We start from the raw sequence: 24,824 nt of genomic DNA on the forward strand, positions 1-24,824 counted from the left end.
AAGTTAACCTGTAAGAGTCTGGTGAGCAGGCCTAGGGTAAGCATGCCAGATAGTGACCGCACTTGTGAATATTATAGACATGTCCGTATTTAACCTTGAGGTCTGTGACAATTTGAAAATACAATAAACTTTGAATATACGTATGGCCTCCAAGCGCTCCATATTAATTATTTCTTGGGTGGTCTTTGCATCTTCTGTTAATTGTTGAATAATATCATAGAATTCAGTCCTAAACAGTAATTTTCATCTCCGCAGATTAACTCATCCTGTGGTTAATCTACCATTCATAACCTCAGTTCAATAATTACTGTGAATTCATAGGCAGCAGTGAATTTCTGATGTAATTTAACACTGATGCCTTCGCCCATGTACACATACTTATTTACACAACGACAGAAGCAAATTAATTTAACTTTGTCCATGTTTAACATAGAGACTAATTTTTATAAAATCAAATTTTATTTGAACCTGAATGAATCAAGTTTCTGTAAACTTTTTGATCCTTTCCTAGTTGGACAATTAGAGGCCAGCAACCAGAACTCTGAATGCAGTTGGGTACTACGTGACGCTCTGAGTTACCTGACGCTCTGAGTTACCTGATTCAGTGCAGCTAGGCAATGTGACATTATTTCCCTGCACTCTTTTTGAAATATTTGTGAAGCTGGGATAACTGCAGTGTTGATCTACCAAAATATTCTATAGGATATCTTGGTGAAGTCCTGTGTGATGACCTGGGCCTTGGATCTGAATATCAATGTTGGCTGTCATTGCCACTCCGCCTTCCTCGGAGCAATTATCTGGCCCGATTGTAAAGAGCTTAAAGTAATACCTGCTTGATGATAGCCAGGAAAAATTGGTAGTAATTTCATCTTGAGTGACATTTTTGAAATGATTAAGATTGCTGCTTTAGCACCATGGAGATTGTGTTGTAGATTATGTTAACCCTCCCGCCCTCCTCCCACACACACACACAATTTGCAGACACTTAATGGATGTTTTGCATTAATAGCGAGCCTCAATTTTTCACCCCAGCAATTCATGTTTTACTTGCCTTATATTAATAGTCGGCGCATGTGGTCCAGTAGGTACTACGGGCTGTGTCGCAAAGAAGATGCGGAGGAGTTTAAGACACACTCACACAGAGCAGGCCATGCATGGCATGGCAAGTGACAAACAGAAATGGGTCCTCCAGCAAAAAGAATGGAGTACAAAGCTGCTTTCAAACTAAAAGTCGTAACATTTGCTGACTCACCAAGTAACTGTGCTGCAGCAAGGCAATTCGGTGTTAGTGAAAAACTGGTGTGAGAAAGAAAGGAGGACAAATCAACCTTGAAGATGATGCCCAAGACCAGATGTGCCATTAGAACAGGACCAGCCACTGGTCCTTGCTTGAGGAGCATATATTAGAGTGGGCCCTTGAAAATTATCGGAATGGTTTCATCATCACCGGAAATGCAATGCTATATATATACGCACCAAAGTGGGCCAAATCAAACTCTTTGAGTACAGTAAAAATTTCAGACCAACATGCTAGTTGATGTAGCCACTTTATGTAATAAGCAATCTAGTCTTGTGACAGAAACCCAAGATTATTCAAAGACTGCCAAGAGACCTTGATGCCAGAATGACTAGTTTCCAGCAGTTCAACGTTCAGGTGTGAAAAACACGATCGGTCATTGTGTCACTCGCGTCAGCAACATGAATGAAGCATGTATACAGCTCGATAAGCCCACACACCAGACTGTGGAGCAGAAAGGTTTGAAACAGTTCCAGTGAAAATTACAAGATGTGAGAAGAAACAATTCACAGTCATTGACTTACGCGAGTGGAAAGAAATTAAAGCCTATGGTAACTCTCAAACATAAAGTTTCCTGCATGGAGTCTTTGAGCATGCCCAATGACAACAGTTGGATGGATGAGAATGGAGTGCAGTTATGGATCGGTAATGTATGGGAATAGATGTCCCCAGTGGCTTAGGTAAAAAGGGCAGCTTATTAGTATGGGATATGCTCAGATTCCGCATAACTGATGAGATCAAGAGGTGCCTGCGACAAAATAACACCCACACTGCAGTTATAGGGGTCTGATGTCTTTAGTTCAACCTTTTGGATTTGTATCTGAACAAGCTATTCAAAGATTATATTTGTGCCAAACAGAATAGATGGATGTTTGACTGAGTAATAAACCGTCACAAAAAGTGGAAATGTTCATGCTACCCTGCTTAATGTTTTGTGTGTAGTTTTGTTATAAAAACATGGGATGCTGATAGTGCACAAAGTGGCATCAGATTGTTCAAAAAATACATAATATCTAATTCAGTGGATGGAGAGGAAGATAATTTGTTGTGGAGTGATGATTATGAAAGTGACAAATCTGATTCTGAGTGGGATCCTTATGATGTCATAGCCAAAGTGACTCCGCATGAATTCAATGAAACTCTTTGTCTCGAATGCAAAAACAGGGAATTTGGCAGTTTTAAAATGCTTTGATGGTGGTTAAAAGTATCCTTTTATACAAAGGATTCACTCAATAAACTATACAGTTACAGATGTGCAGATTACAGATGTACAGGTTTGGTGGATTGGCCATGCTGAATTGCCCCTTAGTGTCCAAAGGTTATGTGAGGTTACAGGGATATGGCGGGGGATGGGCCTAGGATGGGTGGTCTTTCCACAGACTCGATGGGCCGAATGGCTTCCTTCTATACTGTAGGAATTCTATGATGTTATAATACAGTAATTTAATATGGATTACCAATTTTATTATTCATTTACATTTCAAAATGGCGACCACCCATACCAGAGGTTCGCATTTCTTATACTTGGATGTGTAAGTCGAATCCAGTTTTTGGAACGGTTGTATTCCACCATCTACAGTATATATTTATCTTTGAAGAATAGATTTTTTAATCATCTTGCTTATGGGCTATCAGGAGGATGAGTGTGAGCCAGGTATGACCCCTTCTAATAAGTATAAGTGTATGTCTAGCAAGAAAACCAATTAATATCAGAGATGTTATTTTATCATTTGGCTCATGGCCATCCTGAAGTACTGTTCAGATTAAATGTTTTATAATTCAAAAACCATCAATCCCCAAGGTGTTGTACTGGAGGTAATGGTCTCAGACTTACATTTGTATGTTTTGAATACCAAGTCTTGCTGCTGGATACACATTAGAATCTTCCCTGTATGTTGGATAATTTTCAAAACAACATTTGTTTTGTACTGATTTTCCCCTACTTCCTGAAGCTATTGATTGATAGTGTTCAATGGATGCTGGACAAACTCCACAATATGATACATAAAAAGTTAGTGTTGATACAGGAGTCTCGATCTGTGTTTAGCATTAGCAGACTGTTCAACAATGGGAAGAATCCTGACTTTATCAACAAACTTGGCTTTGCATCTAACTGGAGTAGTGCAAGGCAACTTCCTGGATCTACCAGTTCTTGACTTTTGTGCGTTCAGTAGCCAGATCATCAACCTGACTCCACATTATGCTGTCTGTTTTGCAACACTGTAAAATAGAAGCCTGACAACATGGTCAGAGTATAGATTATAACAACCTTCTCAAATATCTCTACAAATACACTACATTAAAACAGCGAAGGCTCCGTTTTCATGTTGTTATTTTAAGTGCTTCTATAGATTATATATCACCGAATCAAAAGACATGACTGATTCAACAATATTTAAATATATGTATTTATTTCATTGTGCCATCCACTTCCTGATCAAATCCTGATTATTTCCGTTCCACTTCATACTGAGTAGATTGAAGTCATATTTGTTGTAGATAAACAGTGATTATGTTGAATTTAACTTGAAAACCGGGTCAAGGTGAGCTGATTGGGCTCCTCCTGCACTGTATTGATCGCTGAGCTCCTGCGCCGTATTGACCTGTGAGCTCCTGCGCTGTGTTGATCATGACATGCAATTAATTTGGCTGCATCATCTCCATGAATAGCCTCAGTGTATTACTGTATAAATATACTTTTTTGGAGTTAAACCTGCTCTGTAATTATTCCCCCCAGAACCAAATTCAGAATTAAGTTTTGTTCTGAACTCTTATTGATTAGGTTTGTCTGCACCAGTCCCGAGGGGCCGTAAAGGGAAGAAGGTGAAGATCCAGGGGAGCACATTTGACATGCAGAAGGCTGAGTGGCTCAGGAAATATAACCCAGAACACCTGCTCCAGGATGATGGCTACAAGAAACACTTAAAACATCATTGCAATAAGTAAGTTGGGCAGGCGCTTGATACTCTGTACTAATTCTTCATTGATTCTGGTAGCAGAAAAGTATTTTCTTCACTGTTAATGCTTTCTGCTGGGGATATTTATAAAAATGTTTAACTGAGCATGGTGCAAAATTGTCATGACGTAGCCAGCTTGTAAAGGTGCATTTTTAATTTTTGACAAACGGAATGAACAAACATAAATGCTTTCATTTTTGAGTTTGTTAGCTTGTGTCTTTTTCCCATTAATGTAAATACCATCTGTCAAACAGTCTTGCTTGACATTCGCATCATGTGCCTTGTTACAGTATTTATCTGACTCTTGTCACTCAGGGTGCTTTTGCGAGTAAGAATGTTGTATTATCTGAAGCAAGAAGTAATCGGTGACCAGTTGGAAAAGGTGCTTGATGGAGTGGATGCTAGGTAAGAATGTTTGTTACACATGCTTAGAATTGAAAAGTCTGACTTGTAATCTCGAAAGTTCTTGAACTTGTAAATATTAGCACCAATTGTATTTTTCTTGCAGATTAGGAATCATTTCTACCGTGTAATCTCCCATGATTAACTACTTATTGAAACAAATTTTTACATTTTCACTGGACAGTTGAGCAACCAACAATAACTTTCATTCATATAGCACCTTTGCAATATTAGAAACTTGCAGCATTTCAGCCCTTCGTTCATGCACTTGTTCTGAGACCGGTCCTGATCAGTCCAAGACCCATTTTGTGTCTGTAACCCTGTAAGTTCCTCATCATAGAGCCCCTGTCCAACTCACTTTTTTAAAATAAATTTAGAGTACCCAATTATTTTTTTCCAATTAAGAGGCAATTTAGCGTGGCCAATCCGCCTAACCCGCACATCTTTGTATTGTGGGGGGTGAAACCCATGCAGACACGGGGAGAATGTGCAAACTTCACACGGACAGTGACCCAGCGTCGGAATTCGAACCCGGGTCCTCAGTGCCATTCAACTCACTTTTTAATGGAATCAGCTCCAGGAAGAGCTTTCCAAATCTCAACAACTGAGTGAAAAAAATCTTCTTTCATCCAGATCTTTTGACAATGATTTCCAGATGTGTTACCAATGGTTGTTGACTCATTTGCCAGAGGGAGTTGTTTTTGCTCTTTCTATTCTATAAAAATCCCTCATCTTGAAACCTCTGTTAGACCTTTTCTGTTCCAAGGAGAACAGTCAAAAACACTCCCACGCTTCACAAAAATGTAATCTGACACACAGCCAAAGAAATAATAAGTAGGAAGGGAAACTGTCAAAGAGGGGGATTTTAAGGAAGATCTTAAAAGACGTAGAAGTAGGGAGGTGGAGATGGTTAGGAACCTGAATTAGGGCCGAGATGACAGAAGAAGCACCAATGGATTGGGCAAAGGTACTGGCAGCAAGAGAACAGGCCAGTGTCAGAGGGACTTTATCAGCATACTAGTAATAAAATAATTGTCCTGCCATAGTGTAGAATGAACAAGCTTAATATAATCAACCAGGAAATTCATTTTTTCTTTGTGGTGAGAGACTCAGTCACTTTTGATAGGTATTCACTATATGTAGATTTTTTTTTAATGCATCAGTAATTTGTTGACTAAGATGGTAAATTAATTACAAGATGCTTAAACTAATGGAGTGATTAAGTTCAGTTATGTAGTGAGAAATTTAGTTATGTTTGATAATTTACTGAATCATTAACTTTGGCTGGGAACGTGGTTAATTGTGAAACTGATTTAGAAATTTAAGGGAATTCTGCTTCAGTTGCTGCTGTGATTCACTGTTGTTGGTGTTAGGTCCCCTGGTTGGTTCTGCTGTCGGAGTTAACATTGTTGGTACAACGTAGCTTATGCTGAATAGCACTTGCATGGGAGTGATCTGTTTTCTGCCGCAGATGTGAGAGTAACTAAGGCTGTATGTTGTCGGAGTGTCAAAGGTCATATATGTACAAAGCCTTGGTAAGCAGCAAAAGGGAAATTGAGTTTTGAACATACACAAGGTCCTACAGAAAGTTGCCACTTTGTTGTGACCATTGAGCAACAGCATTGGGCTTTAGGTCATGTAAAGAAGCCCAAACATCTCAAACCTCAAGCCCTACTGAAGAATCCAAGCTCTGGCTTTCAATTGGTGTATTGTAAATGTTATTTTGGGATATAATTGAATCCGTGGGGAGCCAACCTGGTAGTTCAGAGGATTTTGGTGTTTTCTTGGGGATTTTGAGTGTCAACTTTTATCGGTGGTCTCTTGTTAATTATTTCTTCTCTGGAAATTTTTTTTGTGGGCCATTTTCTGAAAAAATATGTAGAATTACTCAATGTTTCTGTAAACATTTAATGTTCTTTAATTTTTTTTAGTGAATGGGAAGAGCTAAACAGCATTCTTTGGGCCAATCAGGTTCCTCCCTGGTTTCTAAGAACACAGGTCACTGCCAAATTCATAACTTAAAAAAATAAAGAAATACAAGGCTTGCATTTATACAGAGCTTAACACGACCACTGGACGCCTCAAAGCTCTTACAGCCAATGAAGTCCTGAAGTGTAGTCACTGGAGGAAATGTGACAGCTAATTTACACTCGGCAAACTCCCACAGACAGCAATCGACCCGATAATCTGATGTTGAATTGAGCAATAAATATTGACGGAGACACTGGGGCTAACTCCCTTGCCCTTCTTCAAAATAGTGCCATGGGATCTTTTGTATACACCCAAGCAGGCAGATGGGAATTTGGTTAAACAGCTCACCAGAAAGACGGCACTGCCAACGGTGCAGTGCTTCCTTAGTTACTGCACTGGGAGTGCCAGCCGCTGTGTTTTGTGTTCAGGACCGTGAGTGGGATTTGGACCTGGGGTCGTTTAAGTCCAAGATGAGTGTGCTACCAATTGAACCACAGCTTGCGCACAACTGTTAATTATAGAAGTACAAATTGCTGAAATGCTTTCTTTCGAACTGAACCTTTATTTTGTAGTTTGGCCAATGAAAAAGGTATAGAATCATAGAATCCCTGCAGCGCAGAAGGGGGCCATTCAGCCCATCGAGTCACCACCGGTCCTCTGAAAGAGCACCCTACTGAGGCCCAAACCCCCACCCCATCTCCATAAACCCACCAAACATTTCGACACTGAGCAGCAATTTAGCATGGCCAATCCACTTAACCTGCATATCTTTCGACTGTGGGAGGAAACCGGAGCACCCTGAGGAAACCCACGCAGACACCCAAGGCCGGAATTGAACCAGGGTCTCTGACGCTGTGAGACAGCAGTGCCAACCATTGTGCCACCGTGATAAGCTGCAATTAACTAGCAAGATAAACAATGCTAATTGGGCCCCAGGGTATCACTTTCTAACCGTGGCTTGTTTTAAGACCTGTGATTGCTCTACGAGAGCAATTAGCTAGTGGACATAAATATCGTGCCCCATGAATAACACCACAGAGCAGCTTGAAATTGTTGGAGTTTTTTGAGTTACCGACTTTCAAGTTGGTAAGAAATATTGAATATTGACCTGATTGTTGGAGGCTTCTAGAAATATTTCATTTTACCCAACACAGGAAAAGATTTGCGGGGGAAAACTCACTTTATCTTGCCACTGATCTTTAATTCTCGCAAACTTGTGTCACCAAGCAGAAATGCTTGATTTCATTATAATTGGAAAGAAGTTTTTTTAAATATTCCAAACTTCATAACTGATGGGTAAATGCACCAGTACTCCAACCCAAAATTATTTAAAATTTCCTTTATGGCTCCCTTACTCAAGGTCGGGGCGGGGAGCAGGAGATGTTAGAGTAGTGGCAATGCCACTGGACTAATAATCCGGAAGCTCTGGAGACATGGGTTCAAATCTCACCATGGCAGCTGGTGGGATTTGAATTCATTGTTAAATTTGGAATTGAAAGCAAAGTTGGTGATGGTAACCATGAAACTATAATTAGTTGTCTGGTTCACTTAGATGTATGAATCGTATTGTTTTGAATGTGAACTCTCTGCCCAACTTTGACACAATTTCTTCTTTGTATCTCTTTTATCAATGTTCTACTTCTGTCACACCACTGAAACAACTATTTAAAAAAAAGTCACAAGTGCTAAGTTAGGGAAACAGCTTTGGGGACATTTGACTTGCTGGGAAAGGGGAGAGGCAACCAAGTAGGTGGCCTTAATCCAAGTGACAAAAGTCCATGAGGTCCTAAACTTGTGTTGCAGAGGTTACTGGGACTTGGGCAGAGGGTTGTAAGGAAATAGTTTGTAGCTGTGCATTCATTTTATAAGTATGAACGCAAAAAAAAAATAGGGTTGGCAGGGAGTGAGAGTTGCGGATGCGAAGGGATACAAGGTAGAGGTCTAAGATTGCATCCATCTGAGTAGCAAAGCCAGGTCAATTGGCCCATGATGAATATCAGCAGAAGGGTTTATACAAAGCAAAATGTTCAAGAAGATACAAGGTCTATGAGTTCATGTGATGGGGAGAGCAGAGATAGAGATTGATGTCACCTGATAATGAATAATTAACAGTGCAAAGACTGAGGGACGGAACTGAAAGATCATTTCTGTTGGAGCTTGAGGTGTTTGTAGGCAACAAGGAATTGGAAGGAGAGATGATGGATGAAACACATTGAGGTGCTTGAAGGAGTAGGGAAGATCAGAAGAGTAAGGAAGGAGATGAGGATGTGATTCAGTGATGGTGGCAACACCGTCAACACTGTAGTTTAGATGTGGCCAATGGTGGAATATAGAACCAGCCAAGGAGTTTTCAGTAAGGTGCAAGATGGCATTGTGTCACTGCACCTGAGCCAAAACAAAAACAATCTGCTTGCTGTGAGCTAAGTGGCAACGTTCCTAGTTTGTTTCTAAACCAGTTAATTCAATACAATAGCATTGAAGCAGCTGTGTTTACTGGATTTCTGGAGTATCTGCATCTGAATATTTGAACAGGTACCTGGGTCTGCATCTGAAATGCTGTAACCTTCAAGGTTATGGACCAGGTGCTGGAAAGTGGGATTAAAATTGGTTTATTTTTTCTCTGGTCGGTGCAGACACAATGAGCTCAATGACCACTTTCTGCACAGTAAATTGCTTATGGTTCTATGGAACTCATATTATATGCATGCAGGCACCATAGGACCAATTTATTGTCCCCTCCAAGATGAACTGTCATCAAATGCCAAGGAAACAGTAAATTTAGAACCCTAATTATGATTCTTCTTAGAATTGTGAGACTGCCCTGAATTTCTGTACAATACTCAAAATTAGCGACTTCAAAATCATCTTTTTAAGAAAAAAACTCCTTCCACAGTCTGACCTTTGACTCACTGTGTATCCCTTTGTTGTTTTTCTACTGTGAACTTTTTTCTCGATTTAAATCTCCATTTTACCACATTCTTTCTTGCATTTTAATAATTATGGTCTAACATGGCATCATCAGAAAAATGTAGTTACAGAAAAGTTAAAGCAGATGTACTTGATTTGCAATATTTCCTTAAGCGTACAATTCCTACAACATTATTCTGATCAACAAGAAAGTAAAATGCAATCAGTGTTTTCGAAGTCTTGCCAATTGTCAGAATAACCGATTCCGACAACTTTGAAACGCATTTTGTGGGGGAAAGACACAAAGATTATGGATTAATTTTTACTTGGGGGGGGAAAAATGGACTGGCAAGTTTCCTTTCCTTCAATGCAGCCTTGTGCACTAACTGATAAATAATCACCTTTTAAAAATGTAAAAATTCCCAAGGAATTTGGAATTTCAGTATGTTACTAGCCAGCCTTAAAATTGCAGCGTGCTGACTCTCGGGCTGAAATGAAGTTTTTAAAAAGTGCTACTGTTTTCATAATTTAGCTAGCTGGAAATTAATTGTTCTTTCCTGCTCTCGACCATGAGAAAAACTATTTACCAGATGCATGTTTCTCATATCAGCATACGGCAAGACCTTCCAGTTGACCTCACTCAGTCAGACTTATCAGTGGGTTAATGTGACAACACTAATCCCGCACTCGCATAATTTAAAAAAACTCTTGTGATATCTACGAGTGCTAAATTCAGAAAGAAATTCATCTTGTGTATATGTTGGAACTCCTGTCTGCCTCTGAACCATTAAAGGTAGTCAGTTATTCCCCATTGAAATAAAAAAGGCCAGTGGGCGGCATGGTGGCGCAGTGGTTAGCACTGCTGCTTCACGGCACTGAGGTCCCAGGTTCAATCCCGACCCCGGGTCACTGTCCATGTGGAGTTTGCACATTCTCCCCTTGTCAGCGTGGGTCTCACCCCCACAACCCAAAGGTGCGCAGGGTAGGTGGATTGGCCTCTCTAAATTGCCCCTTAATTGGAAAAAAATAAGTGGGTACTCTTTTTAAAAAAAAAAAAAGAATAATTTTACAAAATTAAAATTTAAAAGACATCCTTACATTTTTAAGTTCTGAGCAACAGTATTTTAGCTTTCCTCCACAGAGGTCACTCTCTCCCAGATGAAAAAGAATGGGTGACTTGCTGTATAAACAGCTTCTAAGGATGCAGAAAATATTCACTGCTGACTTTTTGTGTGTTTTTTTTCCTTTACTGTTGGGAACATAACTCCTCTTCCAGATTTAAATATTAACCTATGAGGGATTCCAGAGGCAACGATATAGGGTCAACTATTTAGTGTTGATTCTGAGACAGTAGCATTTAAAACACACAAACTTTTAAACAGTTAGCCTTTCAAGATTTTCTAAGATTAGCTTAATTGTTTGATTTATCGCAATTATGCAGTTTCTCTATACCTGCTCTATTGGATCCTTTTATCATTTTAAACGCCTTAACTAGGACACCCCACAACTTTCTAAACTCAGGGGAAAACAAACTAAGTAGATTTAGCAGGTCCTTTATAATTTAACCCTTAAAGCCCTCTATCATTCTGGTGGTCCGGGTTGTTCCTCCTCCATGACCCACTGAGATGCCTTGCTGGAAACCGTGTGAAACTCCAGGTGGAATTTTTCTTTTTGAATCCAAAGTGGATGCCCCCTCACTGAGCTTTGCATTTGATTTTGCATGTAAGAAGTGGGTACATCTCAACTGGTCAGGTTGATTGTGAACATATGTGCAGAAACACACACAATCGTAATTCATTTTGCCAGAGAATGTAGAAGATTGCAGGAAAATGTATTATGTGTTAAAAAGCTATTGAAACAAGTAGAAAAGTGGTAATCTTCTGACATTATTCTGATAAAGGTTCGAATAAGTATAAATTTACTTTCTTGCCATCACACAATTTGGCCATTGATTAAACCTCCCTCTGTTTCCTTAGTGAGATTGACATTTGGGTTCCTGAGCCTGAACAGTCTGAGATTCCTGCTGAATGGTGGGATGTGGATGCTGACAAATCACTGCTCGTTGGAGTCTTCAAGCACGGTGAGTTAAAGATGGTGAGACAACTTTAGGATATCAAATGTTTCCTGTACTACTTATGGTGAGGAAGTGAGGGAATCAGTAGTGGACAATCATCATGCAGTCAGACATGGAGGTACATACATACCCCCAAAAGAATAATTAAATATGCTTGCATCCTCAGCATCACATATTAACACCGAATCATCCCAAATTTTATTTCTCCTTGGGATGCATGTGACAACTTAAAGCTTCAATTAGTGGCAATAGTGGTGGGATACCTTCTTGAACCAATTCTTGTGGCCGGGGCCATTTTTCTTGGTGCTTGGCTGTACAATATCATTCTTATTTATTTAAATTACATACCAGTAACAGCATTTGAGGGTGGAACTTAAACTCTCAGCTTCTGGGTTGCCAGTCCATGATAACTAAACTATCATACCCACAGAGAGTTCATGTTAATTTCACCACAGTGTGTCACAGTAGTCCGTGGCAGCATTTCAATTAAGTAGTTCTGAAAATCCTCATTCTGATTTAATTGGTAAAGACCTTATTGTAGAATATGCTGGTTCGCAGACATATCTGGATCTGGGAGGTTTCTGAGATGACTTTTCAAATGCATCTTTCCACTTTGCCAGTAGAGTTTCTTTTAAGGAATTAAAAGAAAACTATTGTTAAAACCGGTTCATTTTTGGGGAACATACTTCTCACCTGCAACAAAATGCTGAGAGTTAGCTAGAGGATCTTTTTAAAGTACAGAAAAAAAGCTATTTGCATGTTGTAAGTTTAATGAAATGTATGTATTTTTAAGACAGAATTAACTAAAATGAATATGCTAACGTTAATGTAATGTCTGGTCCCATGTTATTCTCCCCTAACAGATCTTTGTTTTATTACTATTTGCAGGTTATGAAAAGTATAATACAATGAGAAATGACCCTGCCCTCTGTTTCTTAGAACGAGTTGGTAAACCTGATGAGAAAGCGATTGCAGCAGAGCAGAGGGGAAATGATACCTTTGCAGATGGTGCAGAGGGGTACGGTTACTCTCAATCAACATGGTGAAGTGGTTAAAATTATTTTAAAACATTTACTTATCTTTCTTTCCATAATCTCATGGATACATTGTTTTAAAATTTGCTTGCCTCAGTTGGGTGAGTATATTTAGTTTTTGGATACATCGTTGAGGGGCTACCATTAGGAAGCAAGGTATTCCATGTCTGTCAGGAAATGGTAGCACCTGCTTAGCCCTCTTGAATCATATCCATCGTTGGTTGATCATGGAGTAAAATTAACAGTGCTGGAGAATGACACAGCTCCCACACGCATTGTCCTTCTGTGTAGATGATGATGACCAATACCGAGTGACTTGCCAGCGAATGAGATAATGGTTGTGGGGCTGGGTTCTATGTGTTAGAAAAATTAGTATTTTTGACCAGTTAAAGCTTTTTATCTTTACCTTTTCTGTACTGTGTAAATCACTACTGTCTATAAACTGGAAAAAATATTATTAAATGCCAATTATATTCTAATTAATCTATGGGTCTTCTAACAGGGATGGTGAAGATCCAGAGTATAAACCAACTCAACCATTATTCAAGGATGAAATGGAGGTGTGCAAATTTTAAAAATAAATTCTGATATATATGTTATACAAGCTACTTTGTTCCTGAGCAAAACTGTAATAACTTTGTAATAGTAATATTACTTAATAGTGAAAATTAGCTTGGCACAGATTAATAATTCTTTTCTATGTGCAAATCTAGTTCTATTTATTAAAATTGAGTAAAACTAGCTCAAAACAATTCATCTGAACCTTTTTTAAATTTTAGGATGCTGCATCTTCTCCTGGGGATCTAATAATTACAGGTGAGAATGAAGAGTTGGCATGTTTTTTTGTTGTAACTATATTTAAAGATTAGACCTTTTAGATGATTACCTATTACTTGAAGATAAGCGTCTAATTTCCTTTTCATCTTAGATGGCCCTTTGGGGGAAGGCGATCTGCTCTATTGGCCGACGGCATCTGCTTTAACAACACGCCTGCGTCGACTTGTAACTGCTTATCAGCGCAGTAATACGAGAGAGCAGGTTAAACAGGAAGCACAAACAAAAGGAGATAGAAGACGACGGCTTTGTGCTGACACTGTAAAAGCAAAGGAGGCTGCGAAAATCGAGAAGCAGCAAAGGTACATGTAGGAACAATCATAGTATCAAGTCCATGGAGTTTTCTCCAATATGGTTTACTGTTTAAATGGCAGCTTCATTTCAATCTACAAACTTGAGGGAAAATAAGGTTGCAGGGCTTACATGGATAGAGCAGGAGACTGGACTGATTGGACTGCTCTCCAAAGAGCCAGCATGGACTTGATGAGCTGAATGGTTTCCTTCTGTGCCATAGAGTCCCTACTTTATAAATCTACTTTCTTTCCTGCTTATAATACTTATCCTGCCAGGTCATTTACTCCATTACATGCAACATTGTTAAGGATTCAAGTTCTGGAGAACTGGAGTCTTTAATGACAAAGTGTTACATAAAGATCTTTCTATACAACTTCTGAGAAATTTTGCATGCTTATTCACTATTTCACTACCGAAGTTTAGTTGAAACCTACAAAATGTGTGCATCTTTTTGCCATATTTACAATTATACTCTCTTCATACTGTAGGAATCTGTGCTCTCTCTGCACTGGTATCAGTTTGTTTCTTGAAGATACATCAATCAGTTTGTTTACCTTTGAATTTGACCTGTTACTCTGAGCCCCAGGACATGAACCTCAGCATGCATATGAAAGCTATTGAGCAATGTGTATTTTTCCTCGGTTGAACCACGGCCATATGGCCCATCGCCAAGCCCACTCTGTAGGGTTTGGACCCTTATTGTAGCTGATAATTAAAGCAGCACTTGCTCTCCAAGCTAGGATGTCCGAACAAGGGTGTCAACGTCCTGTGCCGACTGCATGATGGGCTGGTTGGACATGTTGGTGCTGTGGTGAGATGTCTGATGCCTTTGTGGTAGGCAGTGGCATAAAGCAAGGATGCGTCATGGGTCCCCCGCACTTCAATCCTTTTGTGGCAATGTTTAAAGGAGCCACCAGAGACCTGCTTGCTGGAATGGCATTAGGTTACTTTCAGGGAAGCTCTTCAATCTCTGCAGACTGTGTGCTTCCAACAGAGTCACAGTGGCTGTAACCGGAGCTTCTGTGTGCAGAGGCTTCACCCCAGCTGCCCACAACAAGGAAGACATCTAGACCGTGGCAAATTCTCGAGTTTTTGCAAAAATGTTGCTCTCCAATTCTGTCTCTCAAGACCAAAATTATGGATCAGCCAGCACCAGGCACGTACTGTGAAGCACCAGACAAATACATTGATGGCACCGGTATCACGGTTGTGGGAAAAGTATTATACCTTGGTAAGTAGGGTTGTCAAAAATGATGAAGCTATCACTGCCATATCCAGAGAGCAATTCTGCTTATGATTGACTACATGATCACGGTTAGAAGCAGCATGGCATTAAGCTGAAGACTAAAGTCAAAATCTACCAAGCCACTGTTCAAACTACCCTGCTGTAAGGTGCAGAATCTGGAACAATTCCACAAAAGACACTTGAGGTCCATCATGAGAATTCGATTGCAGACCAAAATCATAAGCAACATGGTCTTCACCCTGCTGGATTCAGCATAGAGATCACTCTCCCACATAATCAATTTCGATATGCAGACTGTTTCCATGTGGTTAGCTACAGAATCCCCAGGCAGATAATCTATGGGGAACTATCATGAGGGAATCGACATCGAGGTGCGCAGTACAAACGATATAGGGGCAATACACCTTTTCCTTTCTAAAAAAAACAAAGAACTTCCCCAGACTTGTGCATTGCAGGCCACCTTTCTTGGGAAAAACACTGCAGCTGACTTGTCCATGTGCTGGTGAGCACTGAAATTTAGCTTAGCATGTTTCGAGGCCCATCTGCGCTCGCAACATTAAGTGTTCCTAGAAGAAGGCCAGAGGTGGCACACTTGAAATTGTTGCCCCAGGCACTAATAGCAAAATTAACTACCTGTTCTGTGAATGTCCATCCCAATCCTACATTGGTCCATTCAGTCACGAGAGGATCCACAGAAGGTGATGAAGTCAATTACAGCTTGGGCATAATCGAATAACGAGCACGCGCAATCTATCACTATAATTAAGGTGGACCATGGTTCACTTTGATATAGTTACTGACTATCTCAAAGGATCTACCATCAAGTTTACCATGCCTGTACCATATCCAACCAAACCAATCCAGTCCACCTCCCAGTTCTGTACTTTAATGTCAGACGAGCAGTAGAATGAGTATTACCCAAGTTAATGTTGAGAGAATTTCAATGTGCACATGGAAAGCCATCAAGGTGGTGAATTGCTACATAAACAGACTGGGAGAAATTGTTCACAAGGTGGTCTGTACAATTCACTGGTGTTCAAACAAAATAATGAATTTCTCAGCTAAGCACTTTGTGGGAATTGGCAACAAGGTTAACAGAAACCCTTAACCCCTTAAGTCATTTCACCATCCACCTCTGCTGGTTATAGTGTTGCCTCGATAACCCAGGTCACTTGGCATCCTTTGAAGGTAGAGCTATTCACTTCCCTCGACTGCCAACACCTATGTTCTTCGTTCATGCAAGGCATTCACAAAAAAATGGAATACATTTGCATTGTCAATTAACTCTTAAAATTTGGCAGTTTATATGAGTTGAGTTATCCCTTTAGTAAACGAAAAGACTTACAAATGTTACATTTTTGTTTGGTACAAAAAATTCTATTATAGAGGCAATTGCTCGATTGATGAAAAGTAACTTAATTGAAGTAGGTGCTGAGGCCACATCATATCAGAGCAGCTAATTCATCACTTTTCCATTAGGTGGACCAGGCGAGAAGAGGCTGATTTTTACAGAGTTGTGTCTACTTTTGGTGTCGTTTATGGTCCAGACAAGCAAAAATTTGACTGGACCAAATTCCGAGCTATCGCCAGGCTGAATAAGAAGACGGATGAGAGTCTGCAGAAGTACCTTTATGCTTTCATTGCCATGTGTCGAAGAGTTTGCCGCCTACCACCCAAAGAGAAAGAAGGTACAGATGACTGAATTGCCTCATATCTATATTAATAAAAGTTAGTGAATCTCATTTTTGAGCTCCTTTATCATATGACCATGGCATATTCTTTTGAGCAACCTTAATGACTAGTAATCACGCATTTGTCCTGATTATGTTTTGTTTGATGGGAACTTGAATAACAAATGCTGTTAACCTCAGGAGAGGGAGATGCAGAGATTAGTTTTTATGGGAATGAGAACCTGCATAAATGTTGGCTTAGATTGTGCTAGATTTCCACAAGCAACAGTGCCAGTGGTGTGAGTTTGTCCTCTCTCTGAAATCGTCACCATTCGGAGCTAACTTTACCTAGGAGTGTTTTGAGGAAACAGCTACTGATCTTGCAGATGATCCTCCGATTAAGGAACATGGTGACTCATGATTTGGTGAGTCTCCAAAATGTTTGTGCTGTTGCATTAGGAATGCAAGAAATACACAGTAGCAACAATAAAAGAGAACCTCTGGGTCTGCAGAGAGGTAACAGGTTATTGCACAGTACATGCTGCCTTCAGCTTCAGGTGCAATGCAAAACTATGCTTTTATCAATTAATTTAAAAGGAGCTTTATTTTTAATTCATAAATATAGGTAGCATAAAGTGGGCGGCACGGTAGCACAGTGGTTTGCACTGTTGCTTCACACGCCAGGGTCCCAGTGTTCGATTCCCGCTTGGGTCACTGTCTGTGTGGAATCTGCACATTCTCCCCGTGTCTGTGTGGGTTTCCTCCAGGTGCTCCGGGAGTTTCCTCCCACTAGTCCCGAAAGACACGCTGTTAGGTAATTTGAACATTCTGAACTCTCCCTCTGTGTACCCAAACAGGCGTCGGAATGTGGCTACTAGGGGCTTTTCACAGTAACTTCATTGCAATGGTAATGTAAGCCTACTTGTGACAATAAAGATTATTATAAAGGAAAAAAGACAAGTATTTAAAAGTATTTTTGTCAACTAAATATATGGAAAATTATTAATTGAAGTGCATTTCCTATGTTCTCTATGTCTGTCTCAATGTTAATGACATGGTTTAGTGAGATGTGGCTCACAAATTTGATCAATATGCAGAATTTTAAGGTGTCAAACAGAGTTTAATGTAACTGATTATGAATCTGTTCAATATTGTTTGTGTACTCAGTCCACAGGATAGCAATGAACTCCTATTCCAATTCCCAATTAGACAACGTAACCACAAAGTTCTCCTGGGTCTCCTCGATATGCCTCAAGCATTGTGATCGAATGCATCAGAATTATGTAGGAACTTGAATGAAATTTAGGAAAAGCACACAATGCAATATTTATAGTATAAAGTCAAATTGTTGCATTTCCTGTAGTTATTAATATTTGGTGGCATTAACTATTAGAGCTCAAGATTAACTTGCAGAATTTTTTTTTTCACTCTAGAGCTTCTCGATCCACCCATTTTTATACAACCTATTACAGAGGAACGTGCTTCCAGGACACTCTATCGGATTGAGCTGCTCCGGAAAGTGCGAGAACAAGTTCTTCGCCATCCGCAACTAGATGAGCGGTTGAAGTTGTGCCAACCAGGCCCAGACCTGCCGGAGTGGTGGGAGAGTGGAAAACATGACAAGGAATTGCTCACTGGAGCAGCCAAGCATGGTGTCAGCAAGACAGATTATCACATTTTTTGTGATTCAGAACTTTCCTTCATGATGGCTCAAAGAAACTGCAGCCAGAACAAAGTTACGCAGTCTAGGAGTTCCACGCCACTCTTGCACCATCAGTACCCGTCTTCATCCTCACCTCTTCATTTACCATCTAAACTGCAGGATAACAAAAATCAGTCCGAGACTGAAACTGCAAAGTGTGAACGGACAGCAGTTGTAAAGAAGGAGCCACGTTCATCCGATGACGAAGATACAACACACATTGAGGTTAAGAGTAAAGTGAAATCAGAACACTGGAGTGCTTTGGGTGGTTTTCAATTACAGAACCGATTAGACAAGAAGGCTGGCATTAAATTGGACCCAGATCCAGATGGATGTATGGTTGCAGCAAGAACGCAACCCCTTACACCAAATTCTGTACTCAACAAACGAAAAGCAAGCCGAGAACATTCTGATTCGAGCTCCGATTCAGACTCTGATTCAGACAATTCTTCATCATCTTCACCTTCGTCCTCGTCGTCGTCCTCATCCTCATCACAATCTTCATCATCTTCCTCGTCCTCATCGTCGTCTTCCTCTTCCTCCTCCACATCCTCCTCGTCGTCCTCCTCCTCGTCCTCGTCCTCATCGTCCTCTTCCGATGATAGTGACACCGACGATAAACAGACCACTGCAGGTTGTAAGTGCCTCTTATTGAAACTCCCTCCTCAGCCAAACATTTGCTGGGTTGGCATAAATGAACTGTGGCTTCACAGCGCCAGGGACCCAGGTTCGATTCCCGGCTTGGGTCACTGTCTGTGCGGAGTCTGCACGTTCTCCCGTGTCTGCGTGGGTTTCCTCCGGTTTCCTCTCTCAAGTCCCGTTAGGTGATTTGGACATTCTGAATTCTCCCTCAGTGTACCCGAACAGGCGCCAGAATGTGGTAACTAGGGGATTTGCACAGTAACTTTGCAGTGTTAATGTAAGCCTACTTGTGACAATAAATAAGATTATTATTATTAAGTGTCTTTGAAAATGCAGCAATTGCTGACTATATCTGCTATCAGGATAGTGATTTCAATAGTCTTCCAGAAATGTTTAAATGTGGTTAAGGTTTGAGCTGAAGTAATTTTAACTAGTATGTCCCCAAAATAATGGGTGCCATGATTCTACTTGCTAAAATTCCAATAGCATTTCAGATACGTGGGTAATATGAGCAATAGGAATATGTACATGGTACAGTCTCTTTTTACAGTCATTATTTCGAGCAAAAATATAGTCAATGCCTGAGATCTTTGCCAAAAGGTGCATACAAGCATTGACTACGTCTAATGCTTGCAAGAAATTACTCATCTGTTTGTCTCTTGCAAGAAATTACTCATCTATTTGTCTCCTGCTGTAGCCAGGAGTTGTTTTTAATTTGACAATAAACATTATATGTATTTTAAAATAGCAATACAATATTCTACAAAGCAATTATTATTGTGTGTCAAGTGTCACTTATCGGTGATATAAGGTACCAATGGTGTAATTTTGCTGCAGCCCTCGCCCCCCCCAGTCTTGATAAACAATTGTGTGTCAGAATAGGACATTTCACAACTGCCATCCACTAGATCACCATCTCTCTCACAAAAAAGCATGCGTACCCTTTGCTGAGCTTGCAAACCAGATTTTCTTCTGTACCACATCTGGCACATTACGCCAGCACGTACAGAACAGTTCCTCTGGGGATTTGTAGCACAGAGCAGCAAAATTCAATATGGTGCAGACAGTATAATAAGCTGCAGCAGCAACATTTAGCTTCTTAAGAGCTAAGAGAAACAGGATTGACACCCTATCTATCTCTGCCTAATTGTAGTTGAGCAGATCTCAGACCTCTTACCCTTGGTAGGGATGAAGACCACGTTAATTTGAATATAAATATTATCAGCCACAGTTGAGTCGCAAATCCTCTTCATTGTTTGCCGAGTTGATTTGCTCTCTGTAAGCGTGAATAAACAACTGTGAATTTTAACCATTAGGGCTGTATTGAAATACTAATTTAATGCAAAATCAATTGCACTTCTTTAAAGGCACAGCACCACAGCACTTGAAGACCTATGATGAAGACAGTACAGCATCTCTCAGTATCACACATGATGAGACACAGGATAGCTTTCTACCAGATCGTGCAAAGCCTGATAGTCACTTCCTCCAAGAAAGACATAGGTTTGCTGCCTCCTGCTGGCCAAAGGTACGAACTGAAATTGATGGCTTCATTTTGGACGATCTAAGTTACTCTCATCTTAAGGCAGAGCGCAATGCTACAAATTTCATAGATTTTAGTTTCTAATTTGATGGATTGAACATTTTACAGGAAGAAATTATTTCAGAGTATTGAGATGAGTTTACAAGAAATTTCTAATGACGTTTGTTTTTTTATTGCATAGGATCGCGTAATGATCAACCGAATTGATAGCATATGCCATGCAGTGTTGAAAGGAAATTGGATTCCATCAAGGAGAAGTTACGATTACAACGCTGTGACCTCATCTTACACAACAAAACTGCTCGATAGCCCTTCTGCCATGGGGAACTTCAGTGATTCGGCTATTACAACGTCGGGAAACCAGGGTGTTAAAGAAGATAATTCTCTTTTGTCGCAGTTCACAAAGGTGAAGAAGCATGTGCGAGAAAAGGAGTTTACAGTGAAAATCAATGACGTATGTTCATTTTTATTACTGTTAGATCTGATTCTAATTGCAGATCTTTGCAGTGTGCAGCATGCTACTGCGCATCTGGCTGCCAGCAGCGTTTTCACTCTGAACTACTTCCTTCGCACACTTTATATACATTACTCCTTTGTGCTTTATAACCATTGTTAATTTTAAAGTACATTTATTTAGATGTGAGCTGCATTTGTAATGCGCAGCATTTTGAAATCTTTATTTCTGCTTTACCCCTTTGCAATTCTGAAGGCTTTCCTCGCAACAGCTTTGCATTTTGTGGTTTCTCGCTTTTTGTCGTCCTTTAAACCTGTGGATTCTTATTTAATACAGAACAAAGTATCTGGTTGTGATTGAAGGGTGATGGCACAGCATGTGTTGTGGTCAGTGCAGAAAGAGCTTTTTTTTCCTTTTAAATTCTCTGCTTTTTAAGTTGAATTGTCTGCTTTTTCTATTTCTTAAAATAAATTGGCATGATCAGCTTTTTTGCCCTGCGTCACAATTGTCAGGAAAGATTGGGATATCTGACACAAAGTATGTGCTGAGCTGGCAGCTTCAAGTAACAGCAGGTACTCCGATATTTGTTGTGTGCAGTCGCACTGATAATTATTTTAACACTACAAAGCCTGCAGAATAAATAAGTGAGCGTGAGAAGATTTTTGAGGTTCTCTAATTTTAAAATGCTCTTGGATTTTCACAAAACTGCCCTGGGAATGATGGAAATCATGAAATTTGACTTGAGTTATTATTTTTGAGCAATAATATTTTTCCCTCCATAACAAATGTATTATTAAAGATTTCATCAATCTAGGATTTTTTAAAAAACATAGAAGATATTTTTCAGTCTTTGTGGCCGCTTTGACAATGGGCGTAACTTAACCATCTGCCATTGTAAATAAATACAAACTTCTCAAACTTTGTTTATCAATGATATGGAGATGCCGGCGTTGGACTGGGGTGAGCACAGTAAGAAGTTTTACAACACCAGGTTAAAGTCCAACAGGTTTGTTTAGATGTCACGAGCTTTCGGAGCGCTGCTCCTTCCTCAGGTGTCAAGTTTGAGGAAAATGTAAGCTTCGATTCATCAGATTCTTAAACTTTGCAATAACGTTGCAATTACCTGTTGACATCAGGTCATGAACTGAATACTTTAGAGTGAATTAATTTTCAGCCTTGCGCTATGAATAGAGTTACCAACCATGGATTTGACATAGAAGACTTCACTACATGATCTCCTCCCTCTGAATTCCCTACTGCCTCGGCCGGTCATGCACTATCTCTATCATGCCTGCAGCATGCTACCTTCTCATATCAATTGCAAAGCGAGAAGGCTCTTTGTGACCTGAATGGATGATTCTTAACTGTCAGTCAATTGGCTTTCATTCCCATCTGCTATTTTTAATCCCTTATGATTTTTTTTCTTCTGGATTGCTCACATTAGAATTAAGGAGATTAGTCTTTAATTCTTAGAAGACTGACAACACTTTTCATCGAACTTGTCTATTTAAGATGCTGCGGCATGGAGTAGTTGTGCACATAGTGAAACCACACGCCATAGGTTATTATCTACAAGGCGGGTCCTCTACATCAGTCAAGCAGTCAAAGACGGGAAATACTTCCTCACGTGATTGGAGCCAGAGTTGGTCTGAGCAAGCCTCACACCGATTTTGGGTCACTTGTAGAGCTCCATTGACAGGTCCTTTCTGCCCACATTCAGCTGGTGCGTGACATGTGGAACCTAAAAGAAAATTATTTTTTTTAATTCTGAAAAGGGCACGTTAAGGTTTTAATTGTCTCAATATGTGGGTGTTTATTAGAAAACAAATCGACCCTTTAAGTGTACAATAGTTCAATTATTCTTGATATATTAATCCATCTCGCTATCACTTATTTTTGATGGGATAACTATCTAAACCCAGGCATGAAGAATGGTCACCAGTTTGTCACAAAGGACAACATTATAAAACAAAAACTAATGTTGCAAATCTCAATAATGGACTAATTGATACAAACTTTGCCTATATCAGTTACAAGTTACAGCTGGCCATTCTAATAATGCTACAGAGTAATACTCCTTTAATATTTTAAAAATGCATTTGTACCTAAATGTTTAAAGGGTATATATTTTGAAAATTTATATTTGAGTCATTGTGCTTATATTTAAGCTAAGATACGGTTGATGTTTGTTCTCCAAACATCAAATTTCAACTCATAAGGCTTCAACGGGAAAGGTAGATTTGACACCTTTCGATGTTTATTTTTTAATAATAGCATTTGTTTTAATAGGAAGGTGGATTGAAGTTAACTTTTCAGAAGCAAAGGCTCAGTCAGAAGAGAGCACTTGAGGCTGAAGAAGGAACTTCTGATCAGCAGCAATACATGGCCCGGCTGCATGATTTATATTCTGTTTCTGACAGCAGCCAGGAGTTAGCCGTAGGCCTTTCCAAATCTTTACTGGGTGCTGGGAGCTCCAACACTTTGTCATCCTCAGTGCTATTTAACACCAATTTACCCGGCAACACCTCCACAGTGATCTCTGATCCTAAATCAGCATTAGCAGGCACTTCACAGCAGATATCAAGACACTGTACAAATGGGATCCTACTAGATAGCCAACCAATTGTTAAAAAGAGAAGAGGAAGGAAAAAGAATGTGGAAGGAATAGACATCCTCTTTATGAACAGGAGCAAATCAAAACAACCGGTAAGTGTTTGTGTGTATTTTTGCAATATTGTTATCTTGGACTTGTTTGTAGGAATAAAGTCTGGAACGCAGATTCACAGTAAGATGAATGAAGAAGTGTAAAATCTAGTTTTTGTTGCTTAACCTCATTTACTTATGTTGCCTTGTTAGTTCCGATGTCCTTCAGCCAATTTCTTGGCACTAAGCTTCTACATGATTGCTGTAATTGATTTTGCTCTCATTCTGACATGAGTCATACTTTGTTGAACAGGGTGGCACAGTGATTAGTGCCAGGGTCCTGGGTTCAATTCCGGCCTTGGGTGACTGGCTGTGGAGTTTGCACATTCTCCCCATGTCTGCGTGAGTTTCCTCCGGGTACTCCGGTTTCCTCCCAGAGTCCAAAGACGCGCAGGTTAGGTGGATTGGACAATCTAAATTTCCCCTTGGTGTCCGGGGATGTGCTGGTTAGGTCGGTTGGCCAAGATCAATGCACGAGGTTTTGGGGATATGGTGGGGAATTGGACCTGGGTGGGGTGCTCCTTCGGAGGGTTGGTGTAGACTCGATGGGCTGAATGGCCTCCTGCACTGTAGGCATTCTATGATGGATCCCCTTTTGTTATCTTTGCTCTTCTCATAGGATATTCTGTTGTCCAAAGCCACTGCATTCAATGCACCACATCAGAACCATTGAAGTATTTTCTTGCTAGCCCGGTGCTACTAGTCTATGTTGGATGAGCTGATACCAACTGGGATGACAGTCAGCACCACACCTGTTGTTAGTAAACCTGAGGAATTTACTCAGGTAAATAACAAACTCTGGAGTGTAGTGTTTTGGGTCAGCAGAATGTCCTGCGTTCAAGGATTCCTAGTTTTAATTGCTATGCAGTGACCTCTGCTGAAAGTATGCAGACATCAGTGGAGTTGTATCCAGCATGGGATTGCACTTTCAAAATGGCGAGCAAAAACAGGTTTCCAGATTTAGTGCTAATCCAACGTTACTTTTATATCCCAGGACCAGGATAATGGACTTATTTATGAGATTCTGTAATTGTGCTCCCAGGATGAGAGAGTCAGAATTAGTAGTGGGACAAATGAGGAAGCAGTGGTCAAAT

General features: G+C 40.0%; 1 protein-coding gene across 12 annotated transcripts in view; it reads left to right on the forward strand.

The window, feature by feature from the left end:
* The window catches only part of chd9 (chromodomain helicase DNA binding protein 9), a 306,991-nt gene that overhangs the window by 239,974 nt on the left and 42,193 nt on the right, over nt 1-24,824 (forward strand). For 6 of the 12 annotated variants that reach the window (XM_072518240.1, XM_072518239.1, XM_072518250.1 and 3 more), the window contains 12 exons: nt 4,080-4,239; nt 4,570-4,659; nt 11,511-11,614; nt 12,497-12,650; nt 13,145-13,202; nt 13,422-13,458; nt 13,571-13,778; nt 16,496-16,704; nt 18,120-19,025; nt 20,398-20,558; nt 20,755-21,027; nt 23,317-23,733. In XM_072518240.1, coding sequence (XP_072374341.1) covers nt 4,080-4,239; nt 4,570-4,659; nt 11,511-11,614; nt 12,497-12,650; nt 13,145-13,202; nt 13,422-13,458; nt 13,571-13,778; nt 16,496-16,704; nt 18,120-19,025; nt 20,398-20,558; nt 20,755-21,027; nt 23,317-23,733 — 2,777 coding nt within the window. The remainder of the gene's footprint in view (nt 1-4,079; nt 4,240-4,569; nt 4,660-11,510; nt 11,615-12,496; nt 12,651-13,144; nt 13,203-13,421; nt 13,459-13,570; nt 13,779-16,495; nt 16,705-18,119; nt 19,026-20,397; nt 20,559-20,754; nt 21,028-23,316; nt 23,734-24,824) is intronic. The other 6 variants (XM_072518241.1, XM_072518246.1, XM_072518244.1 and 3 more) reach the window with 4 other exon arrangements.

This window comes from Scyliorhinus torazame, chromosome 10 (assembly GCF_047496885.1).
Source record: "Scyliorhinus torazame isolate Kashiwa2021f chromosome 10, sScyTor2.1, whole genome shotgun sequence".
Classification (NCBI taxonomy): Eukaryota; Metazoa; Chordata; class Chondrichthyes; order Carcharhiniformes; family Scyliorhinidae; genus Scyliorhinus; species Scyliorhinus torazame.